The 20,894-nt window shown below is 44.8% G+C and overlaps 1 protein-coding gene across 14 annotated transcripts in view; it reads left to right on the top strand.

The window, feature by feature from the left end:
* Window positions 1-4,764: 4,764 nt before the first annotated feature.
* LOC105492065 (D-aspartate oxidase) overlaps window positions 4,765-20,894 on the top strand; it is a 31,113-nt gene continuing 14,983 nt past the window's right edge. Inside the window, exons 1-6 of one of the 14 annotated variants that reach the window (XM_071096296.1) lie at window positions 4,807-4,966; window positions 7,033-7,208; window positions 9,470-9,548; window positions 10,012-10,082; window positions 12,189-12,297; window positions 15,734-15,910. In XM_071096296.1, the coding sequence (XP_070952397.1) occupies window positions 4,851-4,966; window positions 7,033-7,208; window positions 9,470-9,548; window positions 10,012-10,082; window positions 12,189-12,297; window positions 15,734-15,910 (728 nt within the window). In that variant the 5' untranslated portion in view covers window positions 4,807-4,850. Of the gene's footprint in view, window positions 4,967-7,032; window positions 7,209-9,469; window positions 9,549-10,011; window positions 10,119-12,188; window positions 12,298-15,733; window positions 15,911-20,894 lie in introns of all 14 variants that reach the window. The other 13 variants (XM_071096293.1, XM_071096298.1, XM_071096294.1 and 10 more) reach the window with 13 other exon arrangements.

The following is a 20,894-nucleotide window of genomic DNA, read 5'->3' as shown; positions in this document are numbered from 1 at the left end:
GTGATAGCTGCAGGAAAGACTGTGAAGCTAATGACACATAAACTTCAGGCCCCTTCAGTTGGACAGGCTCCTGTGATGGAGCTTAGTAATAGGTCCACTTGGACATAAGCTTTCACAGAATTTTGTAAATTTTGCAAAAGTAAGATCTAGTCACTACAATCAGCTGAGACCACTGTCTTTTTCCACTTGGTTTTTCCTTCTGTCACATTCCTCCTCTGTCACATGGCATCAAAGTGGTCACAGGCATTGTTTTCTTTTGTGACTTTGTATTTTTTTCCTCTAAAGAGGGCTCTTGAAACTGTACAAACTTCAGACCCCATAAAAGCTGAATCCGTCCCCTGAATCACTGTTAAAAGGTGTGTTGTTAGGGAGGTTCACACTCAAAATATGCTCTGAATATACTCAATTAAATGCTCTGTTCTGAGGGGACCACCTGTGTCCTTTCTCTCACTCCTATCAAATATGTAATGAAGACATACTAAATGCAAAACGGTGTAGGCAAGGGGGTACTTAATAAAATCTTTTACATGGTGTAGAGGAACATTTTCTTATCGAAGATGGTAAAGTTGACTATGGCAGCCAATGTCTTTGGCAACTTCCCCCAACAGAATATCTGGAAGTTTGGATGTTTGTTGTTTTACCTGAATTTGCCAGAAGTCAGTGATGGCTGCTCTTTTTACGTCTGAAGTCTACAGTGCACCAGCGTTTCACTGACAACTGCTTGTTCTCTAAGTAAGTTAATTTTTTAAAAATTCCCGGCCTCTCTCTGGGTTCACCCATGCCAGTTGGTGTCAGCCATTCTGCTGGAATTGAGGATCTAAAGAACACCTTAAGCAATTCTTGGGAAAAAGATCCACTGTCAGGGATTTTACCTGTAGCAACAAGTTGGGGGAGCAGGTGGTCAGCATCAGCATGCTACCTGATTCTTGATTAGTTAGCAGTTTCAGGGAAGCAGTTCAAAAGTACACCAACCCACTCTGGTCAATGTCTAACTAGAATTCTCCCTAAAGCCTGGTGTATAATCTCATTAACCCTGTGAGGATGATTTCACTGTCCTACTTCCCTGCCCCAAACTGCGGTACACATGGGAATCCCTGGCCCCTGAGCCTGGTATCTTCAATAGTCTTCCAAAGAATACAGGCTTAGGTCCTGCATTTACTGGCCACGGACACACCAGCAAAGCTAACACCCTGCAAGCCAAGAACACCCATGGGGAGCACAGCAGGAGGGGGAGGGTGGCTAGGGAAACCCTAAATGTGCTGCAGAGGTGAGGCCCTGGGGACCTCTGCAGCCTAAGTTTAAAAGTCTCTGAAGAAGTGTTGGGAAGATGATGAAGCCCAGCTGCCGTGCAGTCTCAGGGAGATCACGTCAATTCTTTGGACCCCAACCACTCACCTGGATAGCAATAACACTAGATTCTCCCCAGGTGGTTCCTGAGGTCCCTTTTAAAAGTCATCCTCAATGATACCTAAATCAATTTTCCCATCCATTTTCTGAAGGACCCTTCACTCAAGTCATAGTGCAACAGCTCTGTGTTAAAAAAAAAAAAAAAAAAAAGGTTTATTAGTCCTATCTGTATAGACTCTGCACTACTACAGAGAAGCTTGCTTTCTGGGTTTCACTTCTGAGTATGTTCTCCTCTTGTTGCTTTTCAGGAAAACATAGAATCCTAACATGTGCCAGGGGAAGAAAGAGCCTTCTCAGATCTCTTCCGTGGCTCCCATTGCTTTTTGCACACAGTCCTGCCTCCTAGCCAGATTTCCAGCACTTTCACACCCTGGTCTTGCACAAGCCTCCACATGAACCTCCCACTCTTTCCTCAGCTCACTTTGAACTTCCTGCCTCTGGGGCTTTGTCTCTCCAGAGATTTTTCTCCCCCCTCTTCTTTGTCCATCCAAATCCCACTGATTGTTTGGGGCCTTCCTCACTTCCCATTTATGCTCCTGGACCGGCCACTGGAGTCCACCATACTCTTCTCTCTCCTGATCCTTCACAGCACCTGCAGTAGGTGCTGTTGGTTAGAGGACAATCTTATTCTGCCTTGTTTCCTTTCTTGAGGGAGAAAACATCTCAGAAGTTCTTAAATCTTTTATAACCCTTGCAGTATGTCTTGGACAAAGTGACTGCTCTGTAAATGTTTGTTGATTGATTTTTTTATAGTAGGTGCTCAATAAAATATGTATACCACCTGTGATACTGGGAACTATGTATTTGGTCTTCATTCCCGTTTCCTTACATATGACTCCTAAAACCCTTGGAATTTCCAGAGTGATAAGATCGTCTTTTGTATGCTAATGAGATATCTGGTGGCTGGGGCCCCCTAGTAAGCTTCAGGATGGGAGCTGGTCATCTGGAAACAACAAGACGTGATTAGAGAGTGGGGACTTTCAGCCTTATCCCCAACCTCTGGGGAGAAGGAATTGAAGGTTAAGTTGGCCACTAGTGGCCAATGTTTTAACCATCGTGCCTACATATTAAAGCTTTCATAAAAAAAAGAAAAACACGACAGTGTTTGGGGAGCTTCCAGATGGCTGAATACGTGGAGGTTCCTGGAGGTGGTGCCCCCAGAGAGGACATGGGAGCTTCTTGTCCCTTCCCACATGCCTAGCCCTGGCTGTCTCTTCCACATGGCTCTTCATCTGTATCCTTTGTAATATCCATATTAATAAATGGGTAAAGGTAAGCAAAGTGTTCTCTTGAGTTCTGGAGCCACTCTACCCAATTGAACCATTGTTAATTGAACCTGAAAAGGGGCCTGTAGGGGCCCTGATTTTTAGCCCATCAGTCAGAAACCCACAACCTGGGGCTTGTGATTGGCATCCGAAGTAGGGTAAGTCTTGTGGGACTGAGCCCTAAACCTGTGGGATCTGACACTCTCTCCAGGTAGCTGGTGTTAGAATTGAATTGAGTTAGAGGACATGCAGCTGCAGTGTCTGCTAGGCAATCTGCAGAATGGGATGCTTAGTGTGTAGGGAGCCAACCCCCACACACCCAGTCACAGGAAGTGTTCTGTATTCAGTGACTGTGACAGTATTGAGCATAGCCGGAGAAAAAGCTGCTTTCCCGCACCACCCCCGCTCCGGCCCTCAGACCACTTTACAAAGAATTGGACATATCTCAACTTATCAGAGACCTACAACAGCTTGCAAGGGATTCTTAGTTCATTCTTGGTTTTCAGGTGGGCAATCAAACCCAGAAGTCAGGCGATTTGCTCAAGGTAAAAATGCAGGTCTCCTCACACCAAAGTTTGTGCTTTGGTTAAAAGCTTGAGCTTTGGCCGGGCGCGGTGGCTCACTCCTGTAATCCCAGCACTTTGGGAGGCCGAGGTGGGCAGATCACCAGGTCAGGAGATCGAGACCCTCCTGGCTAACGTGGTGAAATCCCATCTCTACTAAGAATACAAAAAATTAGCCGGGTGTGGTGGCGGGCACCTGTAGTCCCAGCTACTCAGGAGGCTGAGACAGGAGAATGGTGTGAATCCAGGAGGCAGAGTTTGCAGTGAGCGGAGATTGCACCACTGCACTCCAGCCTGGGAGATGGAGCGAGACTCCGTCTCAAAAAAAAAAAAAAAAAAAAAGAGCTTGAACCTTGACGTCAGATACCCAGACTGATTTTACCATTTAAGAGACCCTGGGCCCCTTTCTTACTGTCTTAGTCTCAATGTACTCATCTATAGAATGGGGATAGTGATAATAGTACCTACTTCATAGGGTGGTTGTGATACTTGATGTCATACGTGTGTCTAGCACGTGGTTAATGCTAAATATATGTTATTGAAAATCTTATTGTCACTATTTTGACACATGACACTGCCTCCCTGTAAACAAACTTGTTAACCGATGCCTAGAGCTAAAGCTCATGCCTAGAGCTCAGTAGACACTCATCAAATATTGAATCCCTTCTTTGAATATGTGGGCTAAAGCAGCGATCCCAAATCCCCAGGCCACAGACCACTACCGGTTCGTGTCCTGTTAGGAACTGGCCTCACAGCAGGAGGTGAGCCGTGGGGCAGCAAGTTAAGCTTCATCTTCATTTACAGCCACTCCTTATCATTTGCATTACTGCCTGAGCTCTGCCTCTTGTCAGATCAGCTGAGGCACTAGATTCAATAGGAGCACAAATCCTACTGTAAACTGCACACACAAGGGATCTAGTTTGCATGCTCCTTATGAGAATCTAATGCCTGATGATCTGTCACTGTCTCCCATTACTTCTGGAGAAAACCATCTAGTTGCAGGAAAACAAGCTCAGGGCTCCCACTAATTCTACATTATGTTGGGTTTTATAATTATTTCGTTATTTATTACAATGTAATAATAATAAAAATAAAGTGCACAATAAATATAATGCACTTGGATCATCCTGAAACCATATCCCCATCCCCAGTTTGTGGAAAAATTGTCTTCCACGAAACTAACCCCTGGTGCCTAAAAGGCTGGGGACTCCTGGGCTAAAGAATCATGTGGTTCTATCCTAGATTATCTCCTGAATAGTGCTTCTAGCTCCAATCAATCAACAACATTACTCAGCCCTCACCCCCTCCTTATTGCTTCCTCACCAGCTGACCCAGCAGAGCCAGGCACCCGGCTAACTGTGGGCAGCCAAACGAGGTTGGAAGTTGGACAGGCTCACCTATTATTCACCATACCTACAAATCAGCTGGAGAAAGCCCAGGCTGGCAGCCAGATGGAGGGCTCGCGGGCCAGAAAGGGAAGGGCTTGGCAGAGACAGCACCATGGAGATGACAGGTTGAGGTCACTTGCTCCTTTCTCCAGGGCAATGGATGACAGAGACAGCTGTGCAGGCCAATGGAAAGGAAGACCAGGGGAATGTCCTGAATCAAGTCACCAATGGGAAGCAGTTTCGCTTTCCCTCTGTCTCAGGGCACGAGACCAGCCAGGCACTGCAAAACAAGTTTTGGTGCCAGAGACTTTGGTGGTTTCCAAGACTGCTTTTTCAGAGACAGGTAATTGAATTCTTGCTTTCAGCTGAGGGGTCGTTCTGCCCGTGCTCTGGGAGTTTGGGGGTGTGAATAGGGTCAGGGGACAGTGATGGACAGGCCACTGTGCCAGGACACACCACGTTGCTGGCTCACTCCTCCTCCCTGGCAGCTGGTTATTCTTAGCCACAGATTGCTTGCTCTCTCAACTTAGTTGATTAGAGCTGTTTTGAGAGAGTTCCTGGACACGGGAGGCCGATGTGAAACAGCGAAGCCAGTAAGGGCATCGGTGGCTGCAGGGCTGCGCTCCTCAAGCCGGACCCCACCAGGCTGCTCCAGCCTGGGCCCCTTCCCTTCTCTTCCCTCAGCCCTGGCAGGCCCGCTCTCTCTCAGCTGACCAGCCCACTGTACAGCAATCAAATTAATGAATCAAATTAACACAGAAATGCATAGACTGCTCAAGGAATAGGAATAACACACTAAATTTCATTGGAGGGTTTTAAAGTCTCATAGTGTGAGAATCTTCAGAACTGGAAGAGAAAGCAGAGGCCACTAACAACCAAGCCCACGTTTCTCCTGCAAAGAGCCCGTGCTGAGGAAGCTGCCCTCCCTTCCGGAGGAAAGGTGAACCTCTGTGTGTGGGTGGCCATGGTTTGTACCATGTGGCCTCCAGTGCCCTGATTACTGTGCTTTGGACAGAGAAGGGCAACTATGCCAAAGTCAGATTCAGAGGCTGGTTGAGCCCAGCAAGCTGGCCTGGTGCTAGAATTTTCTCCAACAGGGGTGGCAATGACCAACTGGGACAATTGCATTTTCTCTCTCTCTGGAGTTTAAACCTGAGCCATACAGAGTCAGAGCAGGAACAGATGGGGAAAGCCAAGAACAGGGAAGCAAAGGCAGATGGGGAAAGCAAAGGCAGATGGGGAAAGCAAAGGCAGATGGGGAAAGCCAAGAACAGGGAAGCAAAGTGCGGGGATGCTGACAGTGGAGCAAGGTTCCATGGGTGAGGGGTAGGACACTGGGTGCCAGCCCCAGAACACCCGGCCGGGGCTCCGGGATGTCTGTCCCCTGTATTTCCATTCGGACTCTCCCAAGGAGCCCCCTTTATGAGACCACCTCACTAGGTCTCTCCTATTTACCACCCAAAGGAGCAAGTAATCCATTTGTTCTGTGTTACAGATGAGGGAGTGGAGGCTAGGATACCACGGGCTGCTCCTCAGGTTACAGAACCAGTCCAGGACAGAGAGGGAACTGGTGACAGTGGCAGATGGCAGAGGAGACTGAGTTCAGCTGCTGGAACTTTCTGTAATGTCCTTATTATTAGAAACAAGTTTGTAGACAGAGTTGAATTTTGAGTTGCTCATGGATCATGCCCCTCACCACTGCTCCTCAGGTAGTTCTGGGAGCAGAGACTACAGCTCTGTGGTTTTCCATCAGCCTTCCCTAGGTTGTGCCTATAGGGAAAATGGTTAAGGAAAGGGGGATGAGGCCAGGCACGGTGGCTCATGCCTGTGATCCCAGCACTTTGGTAAGCTGGGGCAGGCAGATCACAAGGTCAGGAGTTCGAGACCAGCCTGGCCAACATGCTGAAACCCTGTCTCTACTAAAAATACAAAAATTAATCTGGTGTGGTAGTGGGCACCTATAATCCCAGCTACTCAGGAGGCTGAGGCAGGATAATTGCTTGAACCTGGGAGGCGGAGGTTGCAGTGAGCCGAGGTCTCGTCACTGTACTCCAGGCTGGGTGACAGAGCAAGACACCATTTCAGAAAAAAAAAAAAGGAAAGGGGGAAGAATGTTTAGAAAACTCCCTCCAAATGCAGACCTACTTACTGGCTGGGTGTTCTAAAGGCAAGTCCAAGCCAGTTTTGTGCTACTCTCTAAAAGCCCATGGACACCTTGTTGCCCATACCCCAATATTTAATGGAAAGCAAGCTTATAGGGATACTCTCTTTATCCCATAAGAAACACCGATAGGCTAAGTCTTATTCCAAGTGGCTGAAGACCTAAGGAAAAAACTGTCAAGGCCAAACTTTGTCTGGTTGGGAAAATCCTCAAAACAAGGTGTATAGTCCCCATTTCCCTCGTCACAGGCCCATGGACACAGCACGGATTGCAGTTGTCGGGGCAGGTGTGGTGGGGCTCTCCACAGCTGTGTGTATCTCCAAACTGGTGCCCCAGTGCTCCGTTACCATCATTTCAGACAAGTTTACTCCAGATACCACCAGCGATGTGGCAGCCGGAATGCTTATTCCTCACACTTATCCAGGTGAGAGATTTCAGCTCCTCTATCAGATACAGTAGATGTCAGATAGAATGATGTTAGTGGAATTCTGTTGACAAAGACAGCTGGCTATAGATGTAAGTGTAATATGCAGGGTTTTTTTTTCTTTTTTCTTTCTTCTTTCTTTTTTTTTTTTTTTTTCTTTTTAGATAGGGTCTCTCTCTGTCACCCAGGCTAAAGTGGAGTGGTGCAATCTTGGCTCACAGCAGCCTCAACCTCCTAGGCTCAAATGATCCTCCCACCTCAGCTTCTCGTATACCTGGGACTACAGGTGCACACCATCATACCTGGCTAGTTTTTGTATTTTTGTAGAGACAAGTTCTTGCCATGTTGCCCAGGCTGGTCTCCAACTCCTGGCCTCAAGTGATCCATCCCCCTTGGCCTCCCAAAGTGCTAGGATTCCAGCCGCCATGCTTGGCCGTAATGTGCGGTTTTAACACCCTGCTGGTTCATCTCTTAGGACAGCCTCAGTTATGCCACAGGACAGAAACAACCTCCAAATCTTAACAGCTTAAAAGACAAAAGTTTGTTCTTGCTCACACTACATGTGGATTGAGCATCAGCAAGGGGCCAGCTTGTCATCAGGGACCTAAGCCGATGGAGCAGATGTCATCCTGATTGTCATCAGAGCTTGTGCCCAGGGACGGAGGGGCGGGGACCTCTGAGGTTCTCACCTCTGTGATTAAACACTTTACAGGAAGCAACTTTCAACGTTTCTGATGATGGCTCATTGGCAGAGTAGGCCACATGTCTCCACACTCAGCAGGAGGCCAGCAAGTGTGATTCTGTAGTTCCCAAAAGATGGATAGCAGAAGCATGCGATGAACAGCACTGACGACTACATGATTAGCGGCTCTCTCTTTCCACTGATAACAGTAATGACTGTCAAGTCAGAAATTACTTGTAATGGAGCTAAAATTATCCTAACTTCTAAGCCTGTATAAGAACAATTATCAGTACGTTTGTAATCAGTCAATCATAATTAGTCAATATGTATTAAGGCCTGAGATGCATGGATTTGTTTTTTATTATTATTATTATTTTTAGACAGAGTCTTGCTCTGTCACCCAGGCTGGAGTGCAGTGGCACGATCCTGGCTTACTGGCTCCCTGCAACCCCACCTCTGGGGTTCAAGAGATTCTCGTGCCTCAGCCTCCTGAGTAGCTGGGACTACAGGCATGTGGCACCACGCCCAGCTAATTTTTGTATTTTTAGTAGAGACAAGGTTTTGCCATGTTGACCAGGCTGGTCTCGGACTCCTGACCTCCCAGATTGCTGGGATTACAGTCATGAGCCACCATGCCCCACCAATGCATTGATTTTTGAACATGTCCATGCATCCTTTCCTTTCCATATTTTCCACTTGAAATGGAGGAGGAAGAAAATAGCATTAAATAGAAACCAAAATCACGTTGCAGTAATAAGATACATACTCACCGTCCCCATTTCCTCATTTCCACTCTCTTTTTCCTCTTTAATTTTATTTTTTTTAATCAAAGTTATATATGCCCATAGTTTAAACCATCGAATAGGTTACAACATTGATTACAAACCCCAGCAATCTGGAATATAAAAATTGCCCTGTCCTTTTAATCTGGAAACTCTTGTTCTTCAATTTAAGAAGCAATCTTTGAGTTACTCAATTGTTAACTTCCTCCCTTCTGAAGTCCTTTTCCCTCTTTCTGGAAATGTTAATATGCTGGACCTCCCAGACTGGTCCTCCAATTCTTTTAGCTTTCTCCCCCTCCTAGTTATCTCTCTCTGTTTTACTTTCTGGGAGACTTACTCAATTTTATCTTTTACCTTGCTATTGAATTTTTATTTCTACTATAACATTTCTAATATTCCAAAGCTCTTTTTTGTTCTCTGAATTTGCCTTTGTTATAACATCTTATTTGTGTTAGAGGGTTGCAATGTCCTCTCTTATCTTTATGAAGATACTAATAACAGTTTTAAAAAACTTTCTCCCTGAATAGTATCTGTGTATCTGTCATCTCCAAACTGTGGGGTGTTTTTTGTTTTTGTTTTTTTATTTTCTCATTTTTCATGATAGAGGTTTTTCTTGGCCATGTGGTATTCTTTACCAGCCTGCTGATGTTTCCGAGTGGGACTCTGAAGAGCAGATGGGAATTTCTCAGTGTTTGCGTAGGGCTTGTTGCCAATGAGCTCACTGGAGGAAGAGGGCAGGGCCATTTATTTGGGGACATCTGTGAGACATCACAGTTTAAGTTTTTCTTCTTGGGCAGGTCATGTTTCCCAGGGAAGAGGCTTCCATGTCCTGCCTGGGGAAGGTGAAGGCCCAGATGCCAGCTGGCATTCTAGAAGGTGACAGGGGAAGAGGCTGGGGTCCTAGCATCCAGTTTGCATGTATTTCCTTAACCCTCCTGTTTTCAGCATGGCATCCCTGCCTTTGCTGGTGCTTGGTATTTTCCAGTCCAAAGACCCCTAAGAAAGAATAGACACATCTTTTATTAGGGTGGTAATGGCAGGGACCTTGGCATTGCAGGTGCAGGAACTTGGCTGGTCAGCTCCTGGGAACTGCCTCCCAGGAAACAAACACGGGCACCTGGTGTGTCCACCAGATGCCAGCTGATATAGCTTGGCTATGTCCCCACCCAAATCTCATCTTGAATTGTAGTTCCCATAATCCCTATATGTAGTGGGAGGGACCTGGTAGGAGGTAACTGAATCATGGAGGCAGTTACCCCCATGCTGCTGTTCTCATGATAGTGAGTGATTTCTCAGGAGATCTGATGGTTTTATGAGGGGCTTTTCCCCTTTTGTGCAGCTCAGCTCTCATGCTTCTCTTCCTGCTGCCATGTGAAGAAGGACTTGTTTGCTTCCCTTTCCACCATGATCGTAAGTTTCCTGAGGTCTCCCCAGCCATGCTGAACTGTGAGTCAATTAAATCTCTTTGGTTTATAAATTACCCTGTCTCGGGTATGTCTTTATTAGCAGCGTGAGAACAGACGAATACACCAGCTTACACTAAGTGCTTTTCTTTTGATGAGAGTTCTTGGGACCATTTTCCAGGCTCTCCTTTGCCTGCATCAGGCCTAAGTGAGTGTTCAGAAGGCTGCCAGCTAGTCATGGAATCATCCCTCAAAGATGGTCGCTCATCTGAGGGTTCACAGGGCCATCGAGGCCCGAGTTCTCTCTTTGGCCAGGTGGCTGGGTCTCCTGGACCAGGGTTTTTCTCTCTGTGGTGCTACTAGATAAAGATTTTGGTCTTCTCTTTGGGTTTCTTTCCTACACACTATTCAGACGAGCCCAGTCATAACTATCTCCTGTGCTCATAAATGTCAATACCATATGGAGACCATGCCTGATCTGTAGGGTTGTTGTGGGGATTAAATGAGTTGACATATGAAAAGCATTTAGAACAGTACCTGGCACATACTAAGCACTATATCGGCATTTGCTGTTGTTCCCACCATTCCAGCTATAGTTCTGTTTTAGCAGCACTTGAGCATGAATTAGGTCACCAGGCTTCCTAGACCCACTGTTGGATGGGAATTGTCTGTTCTTTGGGATGACTTCTGCAGCATGTGAATCTCAGTCGCTATTTTGTTTGTAAGGTTTGGGATGAGAACAGGGAGTTGCATTTTGGTACAACCTCACACACTGGCATAGATTGTTGGGAAAATCTATTTGTGGTCTAATTTAGTTCCCTCTGCAGCTTATTTTTTATTTATCCCTTATTTCTAAAGCAGCATCCCCAATGTGAAATTTTGGAATATAGTGTTAATTTCACATGGGCACATGTTTAAAGATGGCAGTACATGTTTGCTACTAAAGAAATATTTATTGGCTCTATAACAAGCGAATTGTCTGAAAATCCCGCTACTGACATGCCTTCAGTGACTTGGGGGCTTTGCCTGGGAAGCAGGATGTCTCCAAAGGTCTTTCTATCTGTTCCTTGAATTTCAGGGACACCTCTCCAAGTGAAACCAACTTAGCATCCTCTCTGCCTCAGTTCCCTCATCTCCTCTGTGGCTTCCCTCATAGCAGCCCCTGAGGCTTATTGTTCCCTGGTCCCTAACCTAACCCTAGCCACTCTCTCATGATCCTTCCACAAGAATCAGACGGCCACATACTTCAGCCACAGCTGGATTTGTCTGTGATTTTAGGTCGTTCCTGCTATCTCTGTGCCTACACTGGACACTATTATTTTGAGGCTTAAACCTCAAGGCCTCTTGTTTCCTCCCCAACAGGCCTGGCACTCTTCCAAAAGTTGTGTCTGGGTCCAACCCCATGTGCTCTGGCAGAGGTGCCTGGGAGATGGTACAGTCCCTGCATGCCCCTGCTGGCCTCAGGAGTGCTACTCTGGCTGGCACCTGATTCCATGGTGTGGAGGGTAATGGCAGCCCCTGTTGGGAAGTCTGGCCTGCAGGGGGCTTGCCTCCAGCATGCAAGCCTTGTTTTCTTGTACCAGGAGGCAAGCCCCTGGGACTCCCCATCGAGGTGCAGTCTGTCCTCTGTCCTGGTTGGCCTGGTCCCCACAGACCTGCCCATGTGATCCACTATGTTTTCAGCCCCCAAGAAAGAGGCCCTCCGTCCTTCATCCTATTGTCTCAACTGTGTGGCCAGCTGGATCCCACAGCCATGAACTAAGCTCTGCTCAGGTTGGTTACAGACCTGCCAAGGACCTCTGTAATACCCCTAGTACCAAAAACCACCTTCCAGCTGGCTCGCATACCAGGTTTTGACCTTATTGGCCTGTTTTCCCTCCATTGATTAATCATACGAGCAGATTTGGACAGCGTGTGTCAGCATGCAAATCTCTTGTTGCTGACACATCCTCTGCCACAATGTGGCACTTTATATCAATATTCCTCCCTGCTTCCTTATTTTATTTTTGCCTCCTTAGTTTTTTTCCAAGTTTCTAGGAAGGAGCTTATTGGAAGCACTGTCATTATCATCATTTTCCTTTCTGTTCCACTTTGCTTTTCTCCATGATTACAGACACACCCATTCACACGCAGAAGCAGTGGTTCAGAGAGACCTTTAACCACCTCTTTGCAATTGCCAATTCTGCAGAAGCTGGAGATGCTGGTGTTCATTTGGTATCAGGGTAAGTGAAGAAATTTGAAGTTATTTTAGAATGTAGCATAATCTTAACAGGCATTAGAGTTCAACATAAAATATTTACTGAGTACCTGCTGTGAGCAGAGTGCTGACTTTGATGCAGGAGGATTCAGAAAGAGCATTATAGACTTTACCCCAAAGAACGGAAGAAAGGCAAGTTGTGGTATTAGACTTTTTAACAATAAACAACAATCACAGTTTCTCATCACAAATAGGATTGATTTTGGGTTTCCTCAGAGACCATGCAGTGATTTGCAAATTTGGTTAAAAAAAACATGTAGGAGGTAAATGCTGAGTTTGGGTGATGTGGGGATGGTGCAGCCGATGGAAAGCAAACAGGTATGATGCTGGGATGGCTGCAGAGACCTAAGGGATAGGGACTTCTTATTTATTTGGTGTCCTTGGAGAATGAGATCTTCCAAGAAGGAAATTTTGTAGGTCACTAAACTTGCCTTTTGAAGTGCCATTTGGAAAAAAATATTTCTGAAACTGTTAGCACACTTCTGTTTCATTTTTAATGTATAATTTCAGTAGGCATGCATAATTAAATGAAAATTTGAGAATAACTGCTATTTAACATTTTTATTAGTAAGAATAGCACTTAAAACATGACATCTTTTAATATCTTCCTAAACTGAGATCACTTAATATTCTATCACTTTCAATTTACATCTCAGTTTCATCATATGACATAACATACATGTCACTGGTGCATATTACACATGTAACATACATGTGTTAATCTGTGTGATAACAGTCTTTCTGCGGCCTTCTGAAAAAATGTGTCTTACCTCCTCTTTTGATATCAGGCTGCCCACTGACGTTTTCTGCTAGTCTAGTGTATACACTTGCATTGGGTGAATGTCTACCCTTTTCTCTTCTTGTTTTTCCTGACCGTCACAAACACCAAGACGATGCTGACGTCAGTAATTTCCCAAAAGCCCCTCCCCAAAGTAGTAGCTTTGCTTTTCTATCAATCTATGGATTGATTCTTCTGTATAAGTAAATCTAGAGCCAGTTGGTGAACCAAGTAGAAAAAACATTCTCTTTGATTTATGGTTATACTGTCTTTGTCCAAAACCGACATAAGCCAGTCTAATTCACAAATTTTGGCTCTAAGTAATTTTTGGAAACAGCCCTGTCCAAAATTCAAATGCCCTGTGCATCTTTGGCATAAGTATCTAGGCTTATTCATCTATTTATTCCTTCAAAACAACATATTCAGCATTCTTCAGTATCAGGTTCCTTCTTAGGTATTAGGGATATAGCAGTGAGCAATTTAGTAATACTGCTTGGTATATAGTACATGCTTGACAAATATGTGTTGAGTTAATTTTTAAGGAAGCCAGACACAGTCCTGCCCTTATGTAGCTCATGGTCTGTAGAGAATGCAGTAAATCAAATGAGTTACCAAACTCACTGGGGGCATGCGTTACCAAAAGGAAGAAGTTAGGGTGCTACGGAAGCATATGTCTGGAGAGGAAACTTGCTCTGGGAAGTGATGAGAAGCCATCCAGATCAAAGTGTTTCATCCAAGACGGTCAGGAAGAGCGTAAGTTAGTCTGGCGATGTTGCAGAGGTGAAGTGGGGGCGAGGCAGGGTGGGAGACGAAGGAGACAGCATTCCAGATGGAGGAAACAGCATACACCTAGCCCTGAGTCTAGGGCGACTGTGGTGTGTGGGAGGGACTGAAGGAAGTCCAGAGAAATGGGAAGCCATTGAGGGAGTTTACACAGTGAAGTGACTGGTCATAATTGCATTTCAAAAATATGTTTTCTCTAGTGTGGAGAATAGATTTGTGGGAAGAGATGATGATGAGATAGATTGGGTGTGGATAATAGAAACAGAGAGTGGATGGACTTGAGAAATGCCTAAGAGGAGATTTGATAGGACTTGTCAGTTGATGGTGTGTGAGAGGTGAGTAGGGAGAGAGAATCAAGGATGATTCTTGGGTTTCTGGCATTAGCACCTGCATGGATGGGTACCATTTTCTGAGTTAGGTAGGATTGGGAAAAGGGTGGATGTGTGTGCGTGTGTGTGTGTGCGTGCGTGTGTAAATGCATGAGACTTCTAAGTGGACTGATCCAGTGGGGAGTAGGTAACATGGGTCTGGATCTGTTTTTGGAGCTCAAGAGAGAGAATGGACTGGAGATATAACCTTCTAAGTGCTTAGGACTGGAAATGTAGCCTTCTAAGGGTCTGGCCTGTAGGTTGTGGTGAAGATACCGAAGAGGGCAGTCTAGCCCAGGGCAAGAGTGGGCCAGCACAGAGCCCTGCAGTAAAGGACATTAGTACCTTCATGGGGACTGCTCTGAGTCAATTACCTAGAGATATACACATTCTGATGTGGAAATTATTAGCAACTATGCACAGCACTCAAATTATTTTCCTTGCTATTTTTGAGCAATGATGATTTATAACTTTTTTTTTATTTTATTATTTTATTTTTTTATTTTTAGGCAGGGTCTCACTTGTCTAGGCTGGAATGCAATGGTCCAGTTCAGTTCACTGTAACCTCGACCTCTCTGGGCTCAGTTGATCCTCCCACCTCAGCCTCCCCAATAGCTGAGACTATAGGCTTGTGCCTCCACACCCAGCTAATTTTTGTAGTTTTTGTAGAGATAGGGTTTCACCATGTTGCCCAGGCTGGTCTCGAACTTCACCTCGGCTTCCTAAAGTGCTCGGATTACAGGTGTGAGCCACCATGCCTGGCATTATAACATTTATTCATTTACTGATGAAAACAACCCAATATTACAAATCTAAACATTTGCGTAGCAGCTATTAGTAGTACTATTACAACCTTCTTGTTAACAACCAAATCTAGACAGGAGCTTTTTAGAAAAGGAGTACTAAATTCCATCTTATAAAGCATGTTACTTTTAAGATGTTTTATTTGCCCAGTCACCAACAACTGCTATTTAGCTACTGAGTTATCTGAACCTAAGAGAATAGTAAAATAGATCATTTTCTCTTTGTATTTATAGAAACTAAAATTTTTAAATGCTCTAGGACAAGTGTAGTGGCTGATGCCTGTAATCCCAGCACTTTGGGAGGCCAAGGCAGGCAGATCACTTGAGCCCAGGAGTTTGAGACCAGCCTGGGCAACATAGTAAGACTCTGACTCTACAAATAATTTAAAAAATTAGTTGGGCGTGGTAGCACGCACCTGTGGTCCCAGCTACCTGGGAGGCTGAGGTGGGAGGATTGCCTGAGCCCCGGAAGTTGAGGCTACAGTGAGCCATGATTGTGCCACTGCACTCCTGCCTGGGTGATGGAGTGAGACTCTGTTTCAAAAATAAAATATAATAAAACAAAACAAAATAAAATAAATAAAAGCTCTAGAGAATGTCACGTGAAGTTTACTAGAAATATGTTATTTCACAAATGTCAGGAAAAAAATTTCACTTAATATGTTTGAGTTGGCAGATATTTCAGAGCACTCCTACCGAAGAACTGCCATTCTGGGCTGACGTGGTTCTGGGATTTCGAAGGATGACTGAGGCTGAGCTGAAGAAATTCCCCCAGTATGTGTTTGGTCAGGCTTTTACAACCCTGAAATGCGAATGCCCTGCCTACCTCCCGTGGTTGGAGAAAAGGTCAGTTGAAATGCTCCCTGCTATTTCCTTATCTGTCATAGCCATAAATCACTTCGTAGCTATTCATGAAATACATACTGAAAAGCCTCTGCCATCCCTCAGAGCTCTTTTACATTGCCTTGCCACTCACAAATGGCTAGTGCTTTGTAAAACAATCCGAAGACAGTGTTTGTGTCACAAACACTAAGTCACACCATGCTTCTAGTAATTTGTCTTCTATTTTTTGGTGTGAACTTTGATGCCTGACTTATTCCCTATCCTTCTTGCCCCAGGTAAAACCCTCTTACTGAAACAGTATCTTAGTTTTCCTCATCTGTAAACTGGAACACTTTGGAGAATATATTTCTAGCTATAAAATGATATGATTTACTCTAATTCTTTGGATGAGAGAATCTTTTGCTTATTATAAATTATTTTTGAATTTTTTCTCATTTGTGGTAAAGAAAAAAAGTTTCATTATTTCCTTTTATCTTAAATAAGAACTCTGAAATTAAGGACCTATCCAAATTATGCCACTGCTTCCTCACTAAGCTCAGTCCGTGATACCTTGAACTTGCATTTTGGCTTACTTTTCAGGACTTTCAGGAAACTAGTACCTGGTTTCCAGTTAGGAAACACATCAAGAGTATCTCCATTTGAGATACATCAATAAATCTGTCTTTAGTTTAGTCTGGACTTGCAGGCATGTTGAGAGTTGTGAAACATTGATCCTTTCAATTCCCATAGGTGTATATTTTGGTAAATAGGAGCGATGTAAATTATTGGGTAATGTTGGGAAAGTGACTTGAAGTAGGCCGGGGCAACAGTGATCTGGTACCAGATGTAGGTTATAGGATAATTGGTTCATATAATTCAAGAATTACACAACTTTTTGTTGAACACTTACATATAGCTGGCATTATGCTAGAAGCTGGTCAAAAAGAAGGATAAAATATGATTTATTGTAAAAATAATTTCATGGTCAATTGGGGATGACTGCGTGTGTATGTGTTTGTATATTAATTAACAATGGCAGTAACATGCATAGTAAAATAAACTACAGACTTATGCAGGTTGGAATGGGAGTAGAAAGAAGAAAGCCTAGACCTGCTAGGCACATGTCAGTGGCATCACAATCTAGTTTTGTAGCTTTTCAAGTGCTCTTCTCACTTTTACCTCTTAGCAATTTATATGGGACATTTTGCTTCTATAAGTCCTAGTTTCATAAAACCCATGCCCTTTTGTGCCTTGTTCACTGGCCCATAAACCGCTGTTTAAATGCCAAGTTTGGACTTGTCTACATCAGCTGATAAACGTATATTTTGAGCTATCACATGATGGAGTTGCCCACTAGCCAACAAGCAAATTTTAGCAGCATCTCCATCTTTCCTGTGTGGCAATAGTGTGTATTGTTGAATTTTCCCCCTTATAAAAATGACCAGAAATATAAAATTGGAAGCATTGATGCTAGTGATAAGCAATTGAGGCATCATATAACTTATCTTAATAAAATCCAGAATAAAATATAATAAAACAAAAAAAGTTAGAACATGTGGAAAAAGGCAATAAAATAAAATAAAATTTAGGTAAGTAGAAATTATTAGGCATGGCAAAAAATAGTAGAGTTAACTTTAATGCAATGCATAATTTTTTAGATTATGACCCAAAAAAAGCTCAAAATGGAAGAACATGTACAAAATATTGTGTATAAAAGGTGAGGTGTCATTAAGGAGTTCAACTTTTTTTGGTATTACTAGTGGTTTGGGTGTTGAAGTTTCATTATTACCCCCAAGTCCATTGTGTGGCTTTCTCATCTTGGATTTTTGTCTTAAGGATCAGTAAGGTTTCCAGAAAACTTGGCTGGAGCCCTGTGGTCTCCAGCAGATCAGAAAGAGGCAGATGAGTGAGAACCTAAGAGTGTTGTTCTCCCTCAGAGACATGGTCTAGGGCTGATTAAGGGCTTTCCTGGGTGGGGACAGCCAGGGGTATGTGTCAGGGATGGTAATTGAGAGAGAGCTAAGGGAGGTAGACAAACTCTAATAAACTCTTCATACAGATTCCTAACATTTCGCTTCATTATTTTTGCTTTCTTTTTACTCCTTATACATATTTTCTTTCAGAACCATTTGAAAGTAAGTTGCAGTTTTCCTCTTGTGGCTCAGGCTGGAGTGCAACGGTGTGATCTCGGCTCACTGCAACCTCCACCTTCCGGGTTCAAGTGATTCTCCTGTTTCAGCTCTCAAGTAGCTGGGATTACAGGTGCCTGCCACCACACCCGGCTAATTTTTGTATTTTTAGTAGAGATGGGGTTTCACCATGTTGGTCAGGCTGGTCTCAAACTTCTGACCTTAGGTGATCCACCCGTCTTGGCCTCCCAAAGTGCTGGGATTACAGGCATGAGCCACCGCGCCTGGCCCCAGGTTTAAATATTTAAATACTTGTTCTCAGAACAAGGGTATCCTCTTACATAAACACAGTAGTATAATAAAATCAATATCATTATATTGACACAACACTAAAATCTATGGACCTTATTCATATTCTGCCAATTGTCCAAATAATGTCCACATATAAATATAAATACACACAACCCATAATTTTTTCCAGTCCATGATCCCATTGCAGTCACACATTGTCTTCAGTTGTCATGTCTCTTTAGTCTCTAGTCTGTCTGTGTCTTTTATTACATTTACAAGTTTGAATAGTACAGATCAGTTGTTTTGTATAATAGAATGTCCCTCAGTTGGGGTTTGTGTGATGTTTCCTCAGGATGGGATTGAGGTCCTGCATTTTGGGAGCTTATAGGTAATCAGGGAAGAGAATGCATAGAAGTAATGTTGAATACTTATTGCATCATAGCAGGAGGCAGACGATATCAGTTTATCCCCTTATTGGGGCTGCTAACTTTCATCACCCAGAATGTCAGGTATCTCTACTGTGAGGTTACTGCTTTTTCTCTTTGTAATTACTAAATATTTTGTTGTGACATACCTGAGACTATGTAAATATCCTATTCCCATGAAATGAGTTCCCATGAAAGTAGCACTTTCACCTACGAGTTTTAGTATCCATTGATGATTCTTGCCTGAACTATTTATTACTGTGATGTTTGCCAAGTGATCATTTTATAACTCCATCTACATAGTTTGCTTTCTACTGTAAAGAAGTTTTCCTTTTCCTATATTTATTTATATCAGCATGAACTGATGGATACCTATTTTATTCAATGAATTATAATTTACTCCCTCTAATTATTTTGATGTTCAAATTGTCCAAGATTAGCTGAGTAGGAGCCCCTTCAAAGTGCTCTTGTGTCTTTTTGATATGTTCACTTGATATGCTTTTTTTTTAAAGCACTTTTTTACTTTGGGGCACAACAAAATTCCACACACCCCAAATTTTGAGAAGAAAAACGTTTTCTTTTCATGAATATTTTCCACCATCTTTCCCTTAACACAAACCGGATGCAATGCCACAATTTAAATTTATGAATTCAGTGAAGAAAGAAACCATCTTTTCTCTTTTTCCATTCTCTTTTCCTCTGTCCCCTGAAATTTTCACTCTGTTGCAACGTAAATCCTGATTTGAGGTGTAGCTAAAGAACACACCCAGCATCAGACCCACCTCTACCACAACCACCAGGAAGGCCAAGTTGACATTTAGGATTTCTAGATTCCTAAGAGTGCTGCATCTTCACATGGCAGCAAGGGGGCCCAGGGGCATGCCAGGAAGCACCCACCCTCTTTCCATATCTTCCCTGAAGACAGTTGTCCTTGGCCACTCCTTGGGCTCCGGGGTGCACACAGTGGCACAGTCTGCCCCTGGGAGGAAGACAGTGCAGGCCCTGGAAAAGGACAGGGAATAGGGGGATCCTGGGTCCCCAGAAGACGGGCTAGAAGTGAAGGGAGAGGACTCTGGCTGGGCGCATGCCTGAGCTCCACACACTCAAGAAGAAGGGTATGGCTGGAGAAGGGCCAGAGCGGGGTCCTCTGGTTGACCAGCCGAAAGAAGGTGCGGCTCAGATGAGCCAGAGTAAGTTTTGAGTCCTAGTGATAGCCTTGAGCTTATGAGTAATCAGGGAAGGGGGCGTGAAGCTTTCTTCACAAACTTTCTTCGCCCAAACTTGCACTGAAGCATTGGCTGTAAAGTCTAGAAGTGAAATGCAAATGCTTAACTCCTCCTGGGAGAGAGGGCTCATTGCTTTCATTTTGCCTTAAGGGGCAAATTGTTGATAAGGCCCTGGGGAGATGAGGAGAGTTCTGATGGGGCAGGGAGGGGGCGTGAAGGCCCAGGGTACTTGAAGAGGTGTCACTGTGGGAGGGATCAAAGGCAGGGACGCCAGCCTCCCCCCCAGCACACAGTCACCTCCTCTGAGGAGTCCTCCTAAGTCTCCCAGTTGGCCTGGTGCCGCCCTGCGTCGTGGGCAGTGTCTTCCTCTGCGAGGGGATGGGGCTCCCCACGCGGGACGGTGAGTGGGCGCCAGTCCCCGCCCCGGCCCGCTCCTGCGCACCCTCCCGGCTCCCACTACTCCGAGAGAGAGTGTTTGAGCTCCCGGCAGCCCGCGTCATTTCCACGCCGAACCAAATACTATCTGAATGATGTCTTCTTCCTGCTTCCAAAGCATCGCCTTCTAGAAGACAGGCCCCGGAGTTCCATCATCGCTGTGTTTTCAGGCCTGACTGCTGACCGCGGGAGGAAGGCTTAGGTCAACCCTGCCACCCCGTCCTCAGCTGCGGGCTTGCGGTCGGCATTTCCCGCCACTTAAAATGACCCCCGCCAGGGGGCTTCAGGCCGCGGGGACCGCAACGCCATCGGCCTGAGACCGGCGGGGGCGGCGGTGCCTGGGAATACGCCGCCTCCGGGCTGTGAGTCGGTTATCGGCAGCGGGGAGGAGAGGACCGAGGGCTGCCCTTGTGCCCCAGAGTCCTGGGGAGACCTTCTTCAGTCCGTTTATTTGATATGCGGGCCCGCCAGGAAGGCGGCGGAGACGTGAGTGCCTCAGACA

The sequence above is a fragment of the Macaca nemestrina genome, chromosome 5, assembly GCF_043159975.1.
Source record: "Macaca nemestrina isolate mMacNem1 chromosome 5, mMacNem.hap1, whole genome shotgun sequence".
Taxonomy (NCBI): Eukaryota; Metazoa; Chordata; class Mammalia; order Primates; family Cercopithecidae; genus Macaca; species Macaca nemestrina.
The sequence above is the reverse complement of the archived record's forward strand: the minus strand, read 5'-3'. Positions and strand labels throughout refer to the sequence as shown.